The 19268-nt window shown below is 35.3% G+C and overlaps 2 protein-coding genes across 2 annotated transcripts; one reads left to right on the forward strand and one right to left on the reverse strand.

Annotated features, from left to right (window-relative positions):
- Positions 1-739: 739 nt before the first annotated feature.
- On the reverse strand, positions 740-6631 carry LOC127834456 (eukaryotic translation initiation factor 4E type 2-like). Its single transcript, XM_052360307.1, has 6 exons — positions 6477-6631; positions 6248-6329; positions 4461-4688; positions 3719-3871; positions 2908-3044; positions 740-2227 (listed from the first exon to the last, which is right to left on the reverse strand). Exons 1-6 carry the CDS (start codon positions 6494-6496, stop codon positions 2185-2187), a joined length of 663 nt encoding a protein of 220 aa, XP_052216267.1. The 5' UTR covers positions 6497-6631; the 3' UTR covers positions 740-2184.
- Positions 6610-17572, forward strand: LOC127834455 (mediator of RNA polymerase II transcription subunit 4-like). The gene is made up of 6 exons (XM_052360306.1): positions 6610-6733; positions 10430-10551; positions 11837-11952; positions 12313-12457; positions 14015-14164; positions 15665-17572. Exons 1-6 carry the CDS (start codon positions 6660-6662, stop codon positions 15853-15855), a joined length of 798 nt encoding a protein of 265 aa, XP_052216266.1. The 5' UTR covers positions 6610-6659; the 3' UTR covers positions 15856-17572.
- The last annotated feature ends 1696 nt before the right edge of the window (positions 17573-19268 follow it).

Consider the following 19268-nt stretch of genomic DNA (forward strand, 5'->3'; position numbering starts at 1 on the left):
TGTGTGTTATTATAGCATATTTGTATCAATCTTTTACAATTCTGCACATATAAAAATCGTATATACCCGCTTCGATAGTGTTTATCCTTCCTTATTCATTCAATTTAAACGTTCGATTTTGGCTGTCAGTGGTTCTTCTAGCCTTAGAGACTTGACAACAAATTAGCTTACAATGCACCGATTAAGTCAATCGATTGTGAATACAATTGCTGACTGTAACTAACTGTATCGCTCTTAAACGCATTTCTTTTAATAGGACTTTTTTTCAACGTACCGATAACATTCTGTATTATATTACGACACATGTTTTTACAGTTACTTATGCATTGTTCAATATACATGTACAGTAACAATGCAGAAGTTAATGAAATAAATATAATTTATAATATATCCAATAATTGAGTATCATTTCATTTGGAAGACCACGCTAAAGATGCGGTTACAAGTGAAATTGTAGTAAGTGTGTGTGTGGGGGGGGGGGTATATAGGGAGTACAAGGCATTAAGAAAGAGTAATTACTCTAAATCAGCTGTCTTTGATTTTTTTCCACATTTATAAATATTTCAGTCACATTTCATTGGTCATTTAACCAACCCACAATTTTCATGCAGTAATAATTTCATCACCAATTTTAAATAATGGAACTCAAGTTTTCACAGCAATAACGCTTGTTGGTACTCCCAACTGTCCAATGTGACATGATGTCATCCGCCATGTAAAAGAATAACACATACGGTAATTGAGAGGTGTTAACTCTTTATTTCAACAGAATCATTACAACTCAATTTCTAAATGTAATATCAAGCTGCTTTCATTCGTATGCGGTATTGTAACACATAGGATATTTACATTAAAAACTAAAAAATGTTCACAGTTAAATAAAAAGCAGAAATTCTTATTATTAATAGATTTATGAACGGGTGAGAATTCGGAACATTCTCTATAAGAGTTCATGTATAAAAGCCAAACTTCTCATTTCAAGGGATGTTTAAACTAGCATAATTAAAGCTGCTTCTGGGAAAACAGTGCTTAATGCATGTATCAAGAGTCGTCCCAGATTAGCCTATGAAATCCACACAGGCTAATATAGGACCACACTTTTCTCCTACACTGAATTTAACATATGAAGAAACTTCCTTTAAACGAAATCAACTATATAAGCGGAAAGTGTTGCCCCTGATTAGCCAGTGCAAATAACACAGGTTTATCTGGGACAACACTTTACGCACATGCATCCAGTCCAGTTATCCCAGAACAAGGATAACAAGACTACTGCCAATCAAGCAATATATGTCCCCTACCGGCTCCAGAATTGTCAGATTTGTTTTTAAATATTTGTTGCCATAGCAACCAAAATTTTTGATGAAGGAACAAAATGAAATGACGTGCACAATGTCCATATGCCATCTATCCATGTTTCAAGTTTCATGAAAAAATATGAAGAACTTGTTAAGTTATCGCAGTATCAAGAAAAGTGTGACAGACTCACGGACTGACTGACTGACGAACTGATGGACACACAGAGCGCAAACCATAAGTCCCCTCCGGTGAAACCAGTAGGGAACAATAAAGCTGGGCAATGACGATAGAAAAACAGCTGCAACATTAAAAATCACATCCCTGATCAATATCTATGATAAGTAATAACCTGGAAATATTTTAGATTCAGTCGCAAAGGTTGATTTAACTCTTTCCCCAATAATAAACAAAGTGAAAATGGCTTTTGCAACCAGCATAAAACCAGAACAGCCTGCATGTCAAAAAAAAAAAATATATATATATAAAAGCCTGCGAGTAACTCGTAGTGAGTCTTTTCAGGTTTTATGCTGTTTGCTGCTCATTAGTACTAAAGGGCTGAAAACGAAGCCTTTGAAACTTGAATTTAGTAAGAAAGGTGTTTAATTAAATTTAACTTTCTATGAGAATACAAATGCGTCAAAAATACGTATCTAATTGGTAAAGGGTTAAAACATCTACGCTATATGAAACCTTACTTTATAATACTGTAAAATTCCACTTCACTTTCATTTAATAAAAACATTCAACATTTCACAATTAAACAACTTCAACCATTAAATGTGATATCCTCCAATGCTTCATATCTGATGCACACCACATAGAAAACCTCAATTCAGTTCCATTTGTCAATGACAGCCATTCTTCATAAAAACCATCCCATTTCGGCTATCTCATGAAAACATCAGTGTTTCTAAAACTGGAATTATCCCTGAAAAAACAACATTAAAGATAAACGAATAAGCCGGCCATGGCAATGGAAAACATTTATAGAGAGTAGGAAAACTCACAAATCTGGACACTAACCAACCTATACATGTATAAATGTATATTATGCAAAACAATACAAAACAATTCGGCAAGCACTTAACTAAGCTCTTTTGAGAGACTTGTTCAAAGGTATCTATATTTACGAAAAAAATTCATAAAAAAAATACAGGGTTCCACCCATTTGAGATGGGCTTTTAGGGGCGGGGGTCCTCTAGAAATTTATAATACAGAACTTTATTATATGACTATAATAATGAGCTCCGCTCTGGGAAAAGGGGGCCCAATACATGAACATAAAGTGTTGTCCCAGATTAGCCGATGCAGATCGTACAGGCAAATCAGGGACAGCGTTTTTTTCCAGTTTTATAGAATGCTTCATATACAGGAGTTTCTTCTAAATGAAAATCAATGAGGCGGGAAGTGTTGTCCTGTGCAGCCCGCACAGGCTTATTTGGGATGACTATTTTTGCCCATGCATTAAGCCTCCTTGACTCAGAGTTAGGATAATATATTAAATAAAATATTATTAGCCCCTGCTTCTTTGCATCTGGCTTTCAATAATAAACTAGCTTAATACAAGGGTTTAAAAGCAAAACAATCACTTCTGAATTGTGAACTTACTTTATACTGTCAACGTGGGTTTTGTACTCCATGACTGTGTTTGGAGGAAGATTTAAGACACGTTTTAATGTGTCTCGAATTCTCGCAGTTGTAACCCCATCATTGGCTGTGCGATTCCATAATGATAAAATATCCTCCTAGAAAAAGATAACATTATTTTGCCATGTTGTATTATATACTTATAAGAATGGACAAACAAACAAAAACGTTAATACCATGAAATTTCAATATTTCTCAGCTATGTAACGTTTCATGGTCAGTAATGAGAACAGAACCAAAAAACAAATACATGTACTTCAAAAAGTAAAGGTATAAAGCATTTGAAAGAATATTAAATTTTGTCAACAACATTGAAACAGGCAAGACACTTGATCTGAACACTTTAATAGTCTATTAATTATGAGGTATAACTTTTAAGTTTCTGAGGCAATTCTGTTGCTAATCGAACAGGACCAAGAAATAATACCCTCTGACATTTTCATAAAGCTTGGTGCAAAACAGTAGCACTGCCTGTGATGAAAAAAGAACAAATAATCCCTAGGGCTATGACTCCACACAAATAAGCTGATTTAGTTATAGGCTCCATGTTGTAACCACTAACAGCATTTTAGTCGCTGTGGTGTAGTGGATATGGTAACTGCCTAGTGACCAGAAGGTCAAGGGTTCTATCCCCACTGTGTGAGCATTCTTAAGATCTCCCAAAACTGATAGCAAGTACTGGTTCTACTCAGGAAACAGACTCAATAGCATTTCAATAAGTCTTGGGATTTTGATGCAATCAAAAGCTTAAAATAAATAGGTTTAAACTTACAGCATATCTGATGGAGATAACCGCACCACAGATCTCCTCTCCCACCATGAACTGCTCTCCCAACATGGCCATGATGAGATTCTCCCAGCAGCGGGACGCCAGACCTTTCTTCAACCTGATGATCCATTTACCACCATTCTTGTTTGCACTGTCCTGGATGAAGGTTATGCCATTAATTACACTCGGGTCATTTGAAAATTGGTTATTTGTCATATGTGGCCAGCATAGCTCTTGACCAGCCTGTGCATTTCGCACAGACTCGTCAGTAGCTTCACTTTCCGCTAACGGGACATCAAAACCATGCTTGACTTTATGGTTAACATTGTAGCTCCTGACCAGGCTGGTCTTGAGCTTTGCTGGCCATTTATCACATGACACGGCTATCCAGCTAATATGAAATGAGAATTATTTAACTGTTGGAATATAACGATGTAGTTCAGCAATGAGTGGTACTATCCTTTACGTCTTCAAATAATTTCTTTCTTTTAAGTAAATAAATTATGCATTCCAATGAGCATAATGTTCTAATATAATGATAATTTGTATTTAAGGGCAAAACCTACATAAATTTCTCCTTTTTTTAAGCAGTAAGGATAGGATGTTCCCTTTTACATCAACATGACATTGTAAAATCCACTTGGAAGTAATCTAAATATTAAATTCATTGTTCATTTTAATCATAAAAATTATTCACCCTCAACTTGTTTTTTTAATGGTGGAGTATCACCATTTTTTAAAATACCTCCCACATTGGACGTATCCCTTCTTTAAACAGATGATAATCTGTGTGGCCGTTGAGATCACTGGGACGGGCAATGTGGCAGTAATGTCTCCAGAACTGTTCCACCGAGGCGAATGTCCCTATGAGCTTAAGGTTTGCGTCGTAACTGGCTGACTTGTTTCCCTGGGATTTTCTGGAGTACCAGAAACCATAGTTGTACTGCAATGGGTGCTCTCCTGGGCCAGGTTTCTGGAGTAAGTAATTTGAATAACTTATTATAATTAACAAATGTTTGTTATAAACATGCATTTCACCTGCATATTCAGATGCTATTTCCAGGAAAAAAGATATGCAATAAGGTTATAAATGAGCATGTCATTTGTGATTTCACATTTCACATGTCACATTTCAGTGTGATTCTTTGTATACACAATATACATAATATGTGTATACAGTATCTGTATTAAAGTGAATTGCAAAATAAAACATTATTATTGCTCACATTCAAAAACTTTTTTTTCCAATTCCCCTACGTCATTAATATTTTGCTGTTTGCTGCAGGCAGCTTAAGCTTTCTACTGAGTACTCAATCAAATCAATAAAAAAAATGAATAAAGTCAGTAACATACATGTATTTAAGTTCAGACTAATTGGTAATACAAATTTAATTATATTATCCAAAATGATGTAAGTTGTGTACAATAGCAAGTCTTTAAATCTGAATATGTTCTTCTTTAATTCTGATCAGTTAACATCCAAATGCATGGGAATAAGTTTATTCCTAAAAGAAATACGGCTTACGGTCAGTGCTATTTTTTGACACAACATTTGTTTAAACTTTGATGTTTTCACTAAATTATTTGAGTTGTTTTCATGGCAAAAAGGTTTATTTGTTGTTTTATATTAGTTTCATTAATTTACCCCCCAATTTTTTTATCTATTGCATTCAGTGATTTTTTTTGCAAAAAATAATTATGTATTCGTGTAAAAGTAATTTTTTCCCAAAAATCTTACAAAAATCACTATCACTTAGATTAGAAAAAGGCATTTACTGTATTACATTCATAACATTAACCCATTACCACTTAGATACATATTTTGGCGCATTAGTAGTCCCTTAGAAAGTGATATTTGTTTTAAGATCTTTCTTTTTAGATTCAAGTTTAAAAGCTTCATTTTCAACCCTTAGATACTGATAAGCAGCAAACAGCATAAAACCTAAACAGACTGCGAGTTACTCGCAGGCTGTTCTGGTTTTATGCTGTTTGCACATATTAATTTTTACTATGCTTCTGAGTGGGAAAGGGTTAAACAAGATTATACTTAAATTGTGTTTTTAATGATCAATATATTATTGCAAGTTTAACATGCATGTGAAAGGATGTTAACTATTAAACAGTATTTTGATTGTAAGAAGAAATTTAAAAATCATTTTATAATATAAATAATAAAATATATATTATAGATTGAAAAATGCAATTAAAAATGCACTTGGAAACATTTGGAATACACTTATTTTTAATCATATTAATAATGTATTATCACACTATTTTTCCCCATCTAAAAGGGACACAGGCTGTACAATATAAAGCATTTTGCGATCAAGCCATTAAGAAAATATATTACTTAAGTGACTATTCACCAATTTTACTATTTTTGAGATTCTTGTGACACTTGTCAGATTACAAACTCTTCTATCCATGAAAATAAATTATAAACATGTCTTGACAGTACTAAACGTACAAAAATCTTATCACTACAGATCTTTTTCGAGATAATTTACAAACTATTTGACAGTATTTAAATACCGGGGGAGGTCTGGGTGGTGACTCTGGTTCTTGTTTTTCAATTTCTTCATCCCCGGATCCACTGCTGTCTTCTGCTTTTAGCCTGAAACATCCGAATTATTTGCTCCGAAAGATAGTATAATATTATAACGTAAAAATAAACCGACAAAGAGCAATGAGACGTACGTAAAAGGAGAACAGAAATAATGATTAGGTTGAAAATATGGCTTTTACATCAAAAAGTACATACGCTTCGAATTTGTTGTTCATTTTGTCGATCAAATATGTTGCTATTTTGTGTAGCACATAAGTTTTAGTAGTTGTTGTTGTTAAACTTGGCAAGGTTACATATCACTATTTCTTCACTTTATTCCGATTGGTTTATTACGTTAAAATTTAGGAACTGTTTGGTCAATCATAAAACGTTCACAAAATGGCAAGTGCATCAACGGGTAGCACAAAGCAGCGACTTTTGACACTCATTGAGGATGTTGAAATCGCAACAAGGTATCGTAAAGAAGCAAGCATACAAATATCCCGTATGCAATAGCTTTGTTTTGCTGATGATGAGATATGTTGTGTGTATATGTTTATAACCTAAACAACGCTTTGTTATTCCCCGGGCGGTTTTCGGACAATGACGACTTTCGGACAAAAATAGTCAGTATAGTATTTATAGGACATTACAGTGTAGAGCATCTGTTTGGGTTTGATTACGTTGTAAAGGGTAAACATGTTTGATATAATTATGGTGTTTGGATAAGTTACTCCTAATATTTTTCAACACAAAGAAAACACCTAATATTTTTTATGCGCAGTTTGGTCGCCAGTAACGCCTTGATGATCGTCCCCAGTATCGGATCACTTTTTAGAAAATATGTTTATATTTCCCTTACCCCTATCCAAATAACTGATCAAACTGTAATTTGAACAAGCACCACTAGTCCATATCAACGTACTCCCATAGCCTTTGATAATTTTTGCCTTGGCGGCACTGGGAGTACATATTCACCCTTGCATAAAGACAATCGCAGTTTTGCGTACAGATTTCGTGTGCATCACTAAACAGACATCATTCGTTACCAATTAAGGAAAGCAATGAATAAACTTCAAAAACACATTAAAGTTACCGGAATGGCAGCCTACAGACGTTATCCTTTGCATGCAAACTAAAAAACACAACAACGTTTTAACACACTATCCTTGCTGACATTTTCATTTTAAAATTTGGAACAATGTAAATATTCGACACTTGTTTAACCTTGTTATTGACTTAATTAGTGCTGCAACAATACGCCAAAAAGCGTATTGCAATATATTGTCAGTTCAAAAACCAGTATTGCAATATATCGCAATATATTGCAAACTTGTACCAGAATTATAACTCGCCAATTACCCGATAATCCTGTATATTCCAATTTTAAAGCAAATTCTGGTATATATTTATTATAAAAATGCCGAAGAATAATACGAAACACAAACATTTGTCAATTATTCTTAAGTATCAAATACATTTTGGCATTTGTTACTATTTAAAGATGTGATGAAATAACGTCAAATCAGGCGTTTTTTTTGCACTGAACATGCATAAATCACCTGACGTGATGTTCCCGTTTATATACAACACAAAATACACCCACACTTTCCAGCGACGTTCTACATGTCTGCATAATTTTGGCGCGCTTTTTATTGAGACAAAGGATAAAGCACTTTTTTATTGTCACGTTAGCATTACAATTCGGAAGCGTGTTTCCGAAATTCTGATTACAAATTTAATAATGCTCATTTAAGAATCGAACGAAACATTAACACTTGTGCGTTATTAATTCAACAATAATTTGATTAAAAGCATCACACGAATGCTCCCATGTAACAACGCCACTCCAAATAATAGACTATTTAGAATGCTTTTTTTACGTAATTTATTTTTACTAAATACCGCTTTGTTTTGTTTACCTTGATATCATTATTTAAGATGGCTTTTCTGGACGAAATGTAGTTGAATTTTTGTTAAATGTTGGTACCGGTATGATGAAAATCGTATCGCAATACGCAATCCGCATATTGTATTGTGATACGATTTTCATCATACCGATATACCAGTATATTGTTGCAGCACTAGACTTAATTTACATCAAATATCACGATGTACAAAAGATTGGTGTACTGCAACCTAGCTGATAGCAACACTTTTTTTCGGCAACATTACAACTGTTTCTCAATATAGTGGATAGAGCGTTTGAAACAATAACAAAAGTAAATGAAAAGCAATTATTTCTTGCTTTAATGGTACCATTTGCATAAGTTTGTGCTTTAGACAGGTAAACGTTGATAACATTTTGCAGTATCAGTGTTCCTTAGCATTTTCAACGGTGATCAAATTTTGCACCTCTGGACAAAAGAAGGCGCATTGCTATTCTCAGCAACCAGGGTTTTTTTTCCACTTTTTGGGAAGATAGCCTATGGCTTTGGAATTGGGAATTTTATCGGCATTTTCATGAAATTGGGAAAATAAATTCATTAGCCTTTTTTTCCACATGAAAAGTCCACTGATAAGGGAAATACTAAATTTGATATAACTCTTTATAATCATTCAAATTAACAGAACAAAATCATATAATACTTTGTTAGATGTAATTGAATTGAAATTGAGATAAAATACGCATAAGACTTCTTTCAAAAAGAAATTTTATTATTTTTTTTTGGAAATTGGGAATTTTTTGCCACATTTTGGGAAAAAAATATACTTTTTTGGATTGGGAACATAGCCGAATTTCGGCTATAAAATCAGGCCAAAAAAAACCCTGGCAACCCTTTTGGTTATAAAGCTGAGAGTGGAATTATTGCAACTACAAGCACCACCATTTGTTTCTTGATAAACATATTTTCTTTTTCCAGTGCTGACCTATTTAATTGTCGCCTACCGGTGAAACCGGAGGGGACTTATGGTTTGCGCTCTGTCTGTCAGTCAGTCAGTCTGTCACACTTTTCTGGATCCTGCAATAACTTTAAAAGTTCTTCATATTTTTTCATGAAACTTGAAACATGGATAGATGGCAATATGGAGATTATGCACGTCATTTCATTTTGTTCCTTCATCAAGAATTCTGGTTGCTTTGGCAACAAAGAAAAAAGAAATAAAATAAAAAATACTGACAATGGTGGAGTTTCACTGGTAGGGGACAATATTGCTTGGCAATCTTTTGTTTTTTTCTATCGTGGTTCGCATATCAACATGAATTACTATAATTAGTATTAGCCGTGTTTACAAATTGAGCCTTGCTCTGTAAAATGAATTCCAAGAAACATGTACCATTAAATTTATTTAAACTTTTCCATCAAAATCTTGTTGTAATTCGAAAGATAAGTTATCAGAGAATGCATTAACATAACATTTATCACTTAAACTGCTGTTTTACAGTTTTTATATGCACCTTTTGAAACCCAAGTAAAGTCGCCAGTAGATAATCACATGTTACAATAAGACTGGCAAAGTTAATGAATGAGGGGTCATCTCAAACATTCTTTTAAACGTCAAAATTGTATTAAAACGATGTTTTTGTATGGTTCACATGTTAAATCTTACACCTTATTTCAGTTCTAATCAAATTATAAATATATTATAAGAAAATTTAGATTATTGTAAATTTATTTTAAGTATCTTGCTTTACTGAAAATATTAACTGAAACATTATTCGATAAATTCTTCTTACAAAATGTATGTTTCATCATTAAATTGTTATGAAATGGGTAAAAAAAAAGAACTTTCCATCCCCATCCAAAGAAAGGCAAAGTCCATGCTGAAGACGCATGGGAAAAGAATGACAAATTGTCAGGTCATTTAATCATTATTCAACTTTCATTTTAATTACAAAATAAAATAAAAACATATTTAAAACTAAATGACACAAAAATTAAATTAATTAATAAACAATAGAACAACTATTAGGGAAATCTCCGCCAAATCTAGCTAGTGGTATTTTAGGGTTGCAATTGATCATAAATATGAGATCTGCCTTCTTTTCTAGGGGTCTTCAGTTTGATTCCCACTTATAGAAATTTCTCATTACCTTTCCAAAGACACCAAGCACTGGTCAGTCCCAGGAAAGTGTTTATTTAAGCCCATAGTTTTTGATGAAATCAAGTTCATTTTTTATAAATTAAAAGGTTTTTAATAAAAGTAGTATTTTTTTTCAACTGCAGGGAGTTATTTGAGATTATGAGCACACCCAAAGGTCAGCAGCGCCCTGGTGCTCCAGAACCCACGGAGCTCATCCAGCTGCTGGTAGAGAAGGACAAGGAAATCAAAGAGTGTCTTCAAACAGGTTCATGTTCATTGGTTAATATTTAAAGGCCGCAATGGTCTAGTTGGTGTGCTGTCCCCAGTGTTTTTGTTTGCCTCTAGGAAAGGTGGCGGAGGCCCATCAGATTGTAATTTATGGGAATATTCAATAAATCTGAGAGCCCAATTTATGTCATATTTAAGATTCTACTTTGTTATATAATATTTATCAAATTTTGCTTCAAGTGCAAATAAGATGGCGCTGAAAATAAAGGTTATACAATGTATTTAGAGGGGACATTTTTAGTTCATTGCAGGGTAGAAATATATAGCATTTGTGCAGGGCCCCCTAAAAAAATCACTGCTCACGGTTTCCATTATTTTCATCAAGAGTACATGTACTTAGGATTTCGCCAAATACAATGTTTCTTTCATTTAAACAAACATGATAGTGCTTCCATACGGCATTGTAGCAATACTATCAAGCTAAAATAACTGTGTTTAAACAATATGTTTACATTTCTTATTGTTTTCTGAAGAGAAACAGATTTTCATAAGTACTCTATTCTGTAACATATTCCATTCATTATATATAAAACCGAAACGAAATAAAGATTTCTGATGATTTATGATTGGTTATTATATCATTTATACTTGGTTAAATATTACATTATTTATACATGATTAAAAAGTTCTAGGCCATATGATGGAATTTTTATGCTCCCCTAAACAAATTTTTGGGGGTAGCATATAGTCGCCGCTTCGTCTGTCCGTCCGTGTGTCTGTCCGTGCACAATTTTTCTGGCCCTTTGAAATTTTCCATTTTACATATAGTGCAATTCTTGTCCGAGCTATTTCTCAGCAACTTATTACGGGAATTCAATGAAACTTTATGGGAAGCTTCACTACCAACAGGAGATGTGCATATTATCAGCCGGTTATGGTCGGATGATTTTTTACAGAGTTATTGCCCTTTGAAATTTTCGATAAACTGTACATATAGTGCAATTCTTGTCCAAGCTATTTCGCCCCAACTACTGACTGGAATTCAATGAAGCTTTATGGGAAGCTTAACTACCTTGAGGAGATGCGCATGTTATTTGTGGGTTCTGGTTAGATGATTTATTTAGAGAGTTATGGCCCTTTGAAATTTTAAAGTTGCTTAACCATCCATCATATTATTTTGTCCAAAGTTATGCCCCTCAAGACATTTTCTTTTATCTGAATATATAGTGCGATATTGTGACAAAAAAAACCTTTGGGGAGCATCACCCGTCTCCGACGGTTTCTTGTTTAGTAACGTTTTTACATGACACTTTTTTTTTCAGCAAGTAAACAAGCAGAAATACAGAAAACTATTGATGACTTGAAACATGAAGTTGACAAAAGAGATCTGGACATAAAAATACTACAAAAGAATTTGAAAGAAGCTGAAAATGTTTTAGTAAGTATCTTCTTATAGAAGAGGATTTTTTCATTCAGAGTTTAGCATTGTGAATAAAAGCGAGGTTTAATAATCTAAGATGTCTCTGATATTCTATGATATCACCATGTGATATTAGATTTATTTGTGTGTGATATTTTAGTATGTGCACATTGGATATTGTGAAATGTCTTCATGCGAAACTCAATGATGCACAGTGTGTGCTCTCTTTAAAGGTCCCCATTTGATATAAGTGATATAAGTGATCACAGAATAATTGAATGCAAATTCTTCAAATTTTAAATGCGGAATTTCATAAGAATAATTATCTAATAATAACAATCCTAAACTAAAATCTAATTATTATTATCCATATTTCAGTCTACTGCCATATTTCAAGCAAAACAGAAACTAGAGGCAATCAACAAGGCCAACGAGAAACGGATATCATCCGAGGAGCTCATCAAGTTTGCTCACCGTATCAGTGCCAGCAACGCAGTGGAAGCTCCACCCACCTGGCAGCCTGGTAATTTGAACACACATTGCAGTGTTTTTATGCCTCTCAAAAGAGGACATATAGTGATCGCACTGTCCGTCTGTCTGTCCTTCTGTCACACTTTTGCGTCTAGGTTTTAAAAAATGCTCATAACTTCTATGTCGCTTCAGATGTAACCTTCATATTTTGTATGCATTTGTATATGGACATGGCCTTTCTATATGCACAAAAATTTTGACCCCTTGACCTTTAACTTATAGGGTCTGCGTTTAAGTTTCAAATTCTGCGTTTAGGTTTCGAAAAAAGCGTTTTTCGGGAGCATATGTCTTCCGATGGAGACAGCTCTTGTTTTTAGTCAAATTTGGTCCCATTCCCAATCTGAACAGGTATATATTTATCCAAATGACTGCCTTAAATTTCCAATCGACAGTTTCAAAAGAAAAATAATGATGAAAAATATCAACTTTAAACCTCCTTATCAAGATGTGTTAGTGAATATAATCTTCAAAACACTTATTCTCAATTTTTATGTATTTTTTAGCAAAAAAATAACACCACCAATTCCACAATTTAAGTCAAAACAACAACATTTTTCCCCAATACAAAAGGCCCTGGCCCAATTCTCAAAATTGTGAAAAAACAACAGTACTTATGTTAATAGGGATGGTGTTAATAGGGACGGTAAATTATGCCTTAAATGGTCACACATCCATTAATTAACAACTTTATCTCTTTTTACTTTGCTTCTTACACAGATATTAATTCATCATGGGTTTTTCAAATATGTTTATGCCCCCAGATCAAATGATCGGGGGTATATTGTTTTTGGCCTGTCTGTCTGTCATTGTATGTGTGTGTCTGTCCCAAAACTTTAACCTCGGCAATAACTTTTGCAATATTGAAGATAGCAACTTGATATTTGGCATGCGTGTGTATCTCATGGAGCTGCACATTTTGAGTGGTGAAAGGTCAATGTCATCCTTCGAGGTCAAAGGTCAAATATTGAAGATAACAACTTGATATTTGGCATGCATGTGTATCTCATGGAGCTGTACATTTTGAGTGGTGAAAGGTCAAGGTCATCCTTCAAGGTTGAAGGTCAAGGTCAAATATATGGGTGGGGCATTGTGTTTCACAAACACAGCTCTTGTTCTTATGACAATAAAGAACTACAATGTACAGGCCTATGTATAGGGTGCTCAATTGAGAATCTGAGCAAGCCAGAATCAATATTACTAGAGCAGTTATTATGGATGATGCTTTCATTTAATAAAATAAATGAGCCAAGATCTTAGGAAACTGGGCTTAATGCATGCAGTGAAGTGTTTTCCCAGATAAGCCTGTGCAGGCCACTCAGGCTTATCAGGGACAACTTGTATTTTTGTGGAAAGGAAGTCTCTTTTTCCCAAAAATCCTGTTCAGGAGGAAAGTTTCGTCGCAGATAAACCTGCACAAACTGCACAGGCTACTCTGGAACAACACTACACATCTGCATTAAGTTTTCCCAGAAAAAACGCCAAGACGATGAATTTTGTATGTAGAAATTTGAATATTTCAAAGTATATTTATTTTCTTGCATCCTTTCAGGTGACCCTAGACGTCCATACCCAACAGACTATGAGATGAGAGGAGGGTGGCTGGCCAAGATGAGTGACATGCCCAACAACGTGCCTGCGGTACAGTCTCAGGGCTCATATGGGGAACCAATGGCAACTAATAGAAACCCAGGTCCAGCAGGTATGGGGAACCCATGGCAACCAATAGAAACCCAGGTCCCACAGGTATGGGGAACCCATGGCAACTAATAGAAATCCAGGTCCCTCAGGTATGGGGGAACCCATGGCAACCAATAAAAACGGGGGTCCCACAGATATGAGGGAACCCATGGCAACCAATAGAAGCTCAGGTCCCACAAGTATGGGGGAACCCATGGCAACCAATAGAAACCCTGGTCCCACAGGTATGGGGAACTCAATGGCAACCAATAGAAACCCTGGTCCCACAGGTATAGGGAACTGATGGCCACAAATAGAAACCCTGGTCCAACAGGTATTGAGTTTATGCTGGTTTAATGTGTTGTTAGAGTGATAAACTACATAATCAAGGATTGTGTTTTTAGTTTTCTACCGGCACACACAAAATGTTTTTGGATTGGTTTTGACATTATTTTGACTACATGTGAGTTTGATTGCCTATTCTTCAATTAGGGCTTTTTTTTGCTACAAGCTTTTAGTACTGGTGAAACGGGCTTACCCAGGAAAAGTTGGAAAAGTTTGCCGCGATATGACTAAAATACTTTTGAATACCAGCAAAAAATCCATATGCAAGTAATCAAACACAGACGTTTTGATTCTACAGTCTTACCTGCCCCTGAGGGCCTCGCAACCCCATATCCATAGCAACACATCGATTTCCTCCCATACGATTTCACTACATATTTTACCTGCAAATAACAACCACCTGCAAACATGACCACCATTTCACATTCACAAGTCCATTTGGATAGCTAACAATGACCACTTCAATCATAACAATCAACAATTTTACTACTTTCAATAAAACCAAGGCTGCCATGATGCTGTAATAGTCACATGATAAACATCTTACCACTGCAGTGCATTGGTCGCTATGGATATACATGTAATGGCAAGTGACAGTTTACTGAATTTGATTGAAGCTTTTTGTATATTTAACAATTGTTCTAATTGGTAGCTGCCTGCCTCTTTTCTGCATTTGACAGTTTTTTGCAGGTGTAAGAAGTTTCCTTTTTATTTCAGTTGTTTTCACTAATTGCCAACAAATATCAAAGAAATGTTTGGGGCTTACATAAACTCATTAAGGAAATTACTGTTTTGTCACAATTACAATGCCAATAACACACATACATTTTGATAATCATTCCTTAATTAAATTTCTCCATGATAAGAAGTGCATAGATTATAGCTAAATAAATTGATCAGTCCAACATATAAAGATGGCGATGCAGACCAGCATAATGTCATCTTGTTTTTCAGATATCTAAAGTCTCAGCTACTGGTTACTTTTAACCTTTTTATTTAAGCTAAATTGCATCAAAACCCTTATGGCACCAGTATTGTACCCACAGTGGGGATAAAGCCTGTGACCTTTGAATTGCTAGGAAGACACCATATCCACATTTCCATGGCGAAACACAACAAACACTTAAATTTACCAGTATTATTAATGTTTTGTAAGGTAAAAACGTCCTTTTTTCAGAAATCTCTGTGCCACCAACACAGTCCCATCTGGGTTCACTGACCTGGCAGGGTCACGGCGATGGCCAGATGTCCAGCATGGGTTCCCATCTTCATGGTAACCAGGGGTCAGAGTTCAAGGGCCACAAGGACGTGGACGAGGTGGAGATTATGTCCAGTGACTCCTCAAGCAGTTCCAGTAGTGATGAATGAAAAGTGTAAAGTGGGTCACACTGAAAAGGGCTTTCACAGAAAGGGCGTGGTGCAAAAAGTGGGTCAGACGTAAGGGGGTTTCACAGAAAGGGTGTCACATTTGTGTGATAAGTGAAAACTGAAACTAGATCAGTTTCACTATTTGCAATATTTGGAAACTAGGCCAGGTGTCAGACTTTGAACTTGGAATGTTTGAACTTGTAAACAAGATCATATGTGTCACATTTTAAATAAAAATGTATTTCATAATTTTGACAAATGCAGTCTGAATCTATTTCAGATGTAAAACTAATGGAATCTGAATGTATGTTAAATGTGTTACAAGTAAAGTCAGAAAAAAGGTCCACTAGGTTTTTGATAGATCCTTGAAACAGGTTTGATTCTTGATAAGTGAAGTTTCAAATTTGTTTAGATGCCTAAAATGTTAAACTCTGAAATTTGGTTTTATGCATGACAAGTGAAACTTGGAAACTATTTCAGATTGGTAAGCATGGCTACTTAATAAGGCATAGAATGGCGACTGGCTTGGAACTTGTTGTTCCACTGTGTACCAATAAAAGCCAGTTTTGCCACCAGAAATGTGATGATGCAGATGACAAGTGTGTTTCTTCTGCTTGTCAGCCCATGCACTCCTTTTCAAGATCAAGTGTGCTTTAAAATGGTTCTCAGGATCTACACAAACTCTAAGACTATAAGCTTCTTGATTTGTGGTGTTTCCAAATAACACCATGCACCAACTGATGGCCTCACAGAAGCAAACACCATGCACCAACTATTAGCCTCACAGAAGCAAACACCATGCACCAACTATTAGCCTCACAGAAGCAAACACCATGCACCAACTCTTGGCCCCACAGAAGCAAACTTCATGCACCAACTGTTGGCCTCAAAAAAACAAACACCATGTTCCAACTGATTGCCTCACAGAAGCAAACACCATGCACCAACTGATGGCCTCACAGAAGCAAACACCATGCACCAACTGTTGGCCTCACAGAAGCAAACACCATGCACCAACTGATGGCCTCACAGAAGCAAACACCATGCACCAACTGATGGCTTCACAGAAGCAAACAACATGCACCAACTATTAGCCTCACAGAAGCAAACACCATGCACCAACTCTTGGCCCCACAGAAGCAAACTTCATGCACCAACTGTTGGCCTCACAGAAGCAAACACCATGTTCCAACTGATTGCCTCACAGAAGCAAACACCATGCACCAACTGATGGCCTCACAGAAGCAAACACCATGCACCAACTGATGGCCTCACAGAAGCAAACACCATGCACCAACTGTTTGCCTCACAGAAGCAAACACCATGCATCAACTGTTGGCCTCACAGAAGCAAACACCATGCACCAACTGTTGGCCTCACAGAAGCAAACACCATGCACCAACTGATGGCATCACAGAAGCAAGTGGTGCATAAATCATTGTTGAGTCTTGTTGTGTGTGAAGTTTGTATTTATGTCTCTGTAAGATTTCAGTCTAACCATTCCGGATCTGTAGTAATCAAGTTCGCAAGCAAGAACTTTTTCCTTGTTGTTGAATTTGCATCATTGTTTGATGTTTGTAAGTTGTATTAATGGAATACATCTTAAACAGACAACTCACTAGACTTTACATGTTATTTTTACTGATTTGAATAGAATGTACATGACAAGTACATGTATATTTTTCATTTATTGCTGAATAAACAAATGGTCTGATAATTTGTAGTACCTCTACCACCAGTTAGTAGAGTGCTTGTATCAGAATCGCTTTGTCCAATAAGTAAGATGATCTGTCTGTCCCAAAACTTGTTCAATTCTAGTATTAACAAAGCTTTACACAAATGTTAACCTATGTATATTGACATGGACCTTTTCACCGATTTTGGAATGTATCGAAGTTTGTCATAACATGCTTTAAATTGATAACTGTAAAGATTGGAACTCCATTTAAAAACCCTTAAAATTTTAGAAAGTAAACAGTATTCCTCAACTGGGCTCATACCACTGAATCTTTTAGTAAAAGTTTAGCATTTATTAACCCATTCGGCCATCCAAGCCCATGTGTAGAGTGGTGTATTTTATACTGTATATAAGCAATCATCGTAAGGTCAAATATGTGACGATAATTATTATGATAACAACAGGACTCTCCAAATTATTAAATCGTTTCGCGTGTGTGACGAGTTATAATTTTCAGGTTTTTAAATTGAGTTAACGTTCAATATTACTGTTTTCTCGCACCTATCATAACTTCAACGAAAATTTGCAAATCTGAAACTTTTATTTTCAAGTTTGTCAATTGACCAAAATGTGAAAAGGTCCCTTTTATGCAACAGCTAGATGCATATGGCTACCCTCAATGTGAAGATCATACTTGAAGGACAACAAGGGTAAACTACATCTGTGTTTTGTCAAACTTGTATTTGCCTGCTTTTTAACACAAATGAGGACATAAGAGTGTGTTTCATTTTCATGAACAATGTCAGCCTTCAAGGTCAAAGGTAAAGTTTAACATAAATGTTTAAAAAGGTCAAGTAAGCCGTCCAATTTTCCAACGGGTGAAAGAACAAAAACTAATTTGGCAAAACTTGTATTCTATGGAAGACGGTATTTAATATGAAGGAACACGTTCACATTTTCGACATCACGGGTCCAATGTCAAAATACAGCAAATCAAGGGTGAGAGGATAAACTACAGCAATACAATTTAATAACAACAGAACTTTTCTCTTTTTGTCCGGGTAGCGCAGTGGTTGGTGCACGCGGTTCTCAACTAGTGCAGCAATAATTCAAAAGTATTACCCCAAAATTAAGTAAGTCTAGGAAAGTTAATTAATTTGGGGTACTAGGAATTAGTCCGGGAACTAATAAAATGCATCTTCAGGCGCGGAAAGACTATAAACTTCGAATACGCACACTCTTTTTGCTAACTTCAATCCATTTACGGATTTGACATGTTTTGGCACGAATGGTTACCAATATTAATCAGTGTTTCAGGCGGATTTTCTTCAATGTCACGATAAAGTGCCAAATAGTTTAAATCACCGCTCATAATTGTCAACACTATGGATCGTTTCCAAAGCATGTTCACCTTCTTCCAGTGCCTAACCAATACGGATAATACTGGAAACATTTGTGCGTTTCCAGCTAATACCTGAAACGGCACCGGGTCATATCAGTAAATATTGACTGTTTTGAAGTGTGTTCTTTTATTTTCAATATTCTCTTTTTTAAGTTAACATTTTTCACCAAACCAATATTCCACGGAACAACTAAGACATTCATTCAGTAAATTGTATACTCGTGCTCAGTAACAAAAACGTCAATTTGCAGTGGAAACCTAAATTGCCCAAAAGACTAGGCATAAAACCTGTGTGGAGACGAAAGTAAAATGCAGATATTGGTCCATATAAAC

The sequence above is a fragment of the Dreissena polymorpha genome, chromosome 6, assembly GCF_020536995.1.
Source record: "Dreissena polymorpha isolate Duluth1 chromosome 6, UMN_Dpol_1.0, whole genome shotgun sequence".
In the NCBI taxonomy this organism is placed as follows: Eukaryota; Metazoa; Mollusca; class Bivalvia; order Myida; family Dreissenidae; genus Dreissena; species Dreissena polymorpha.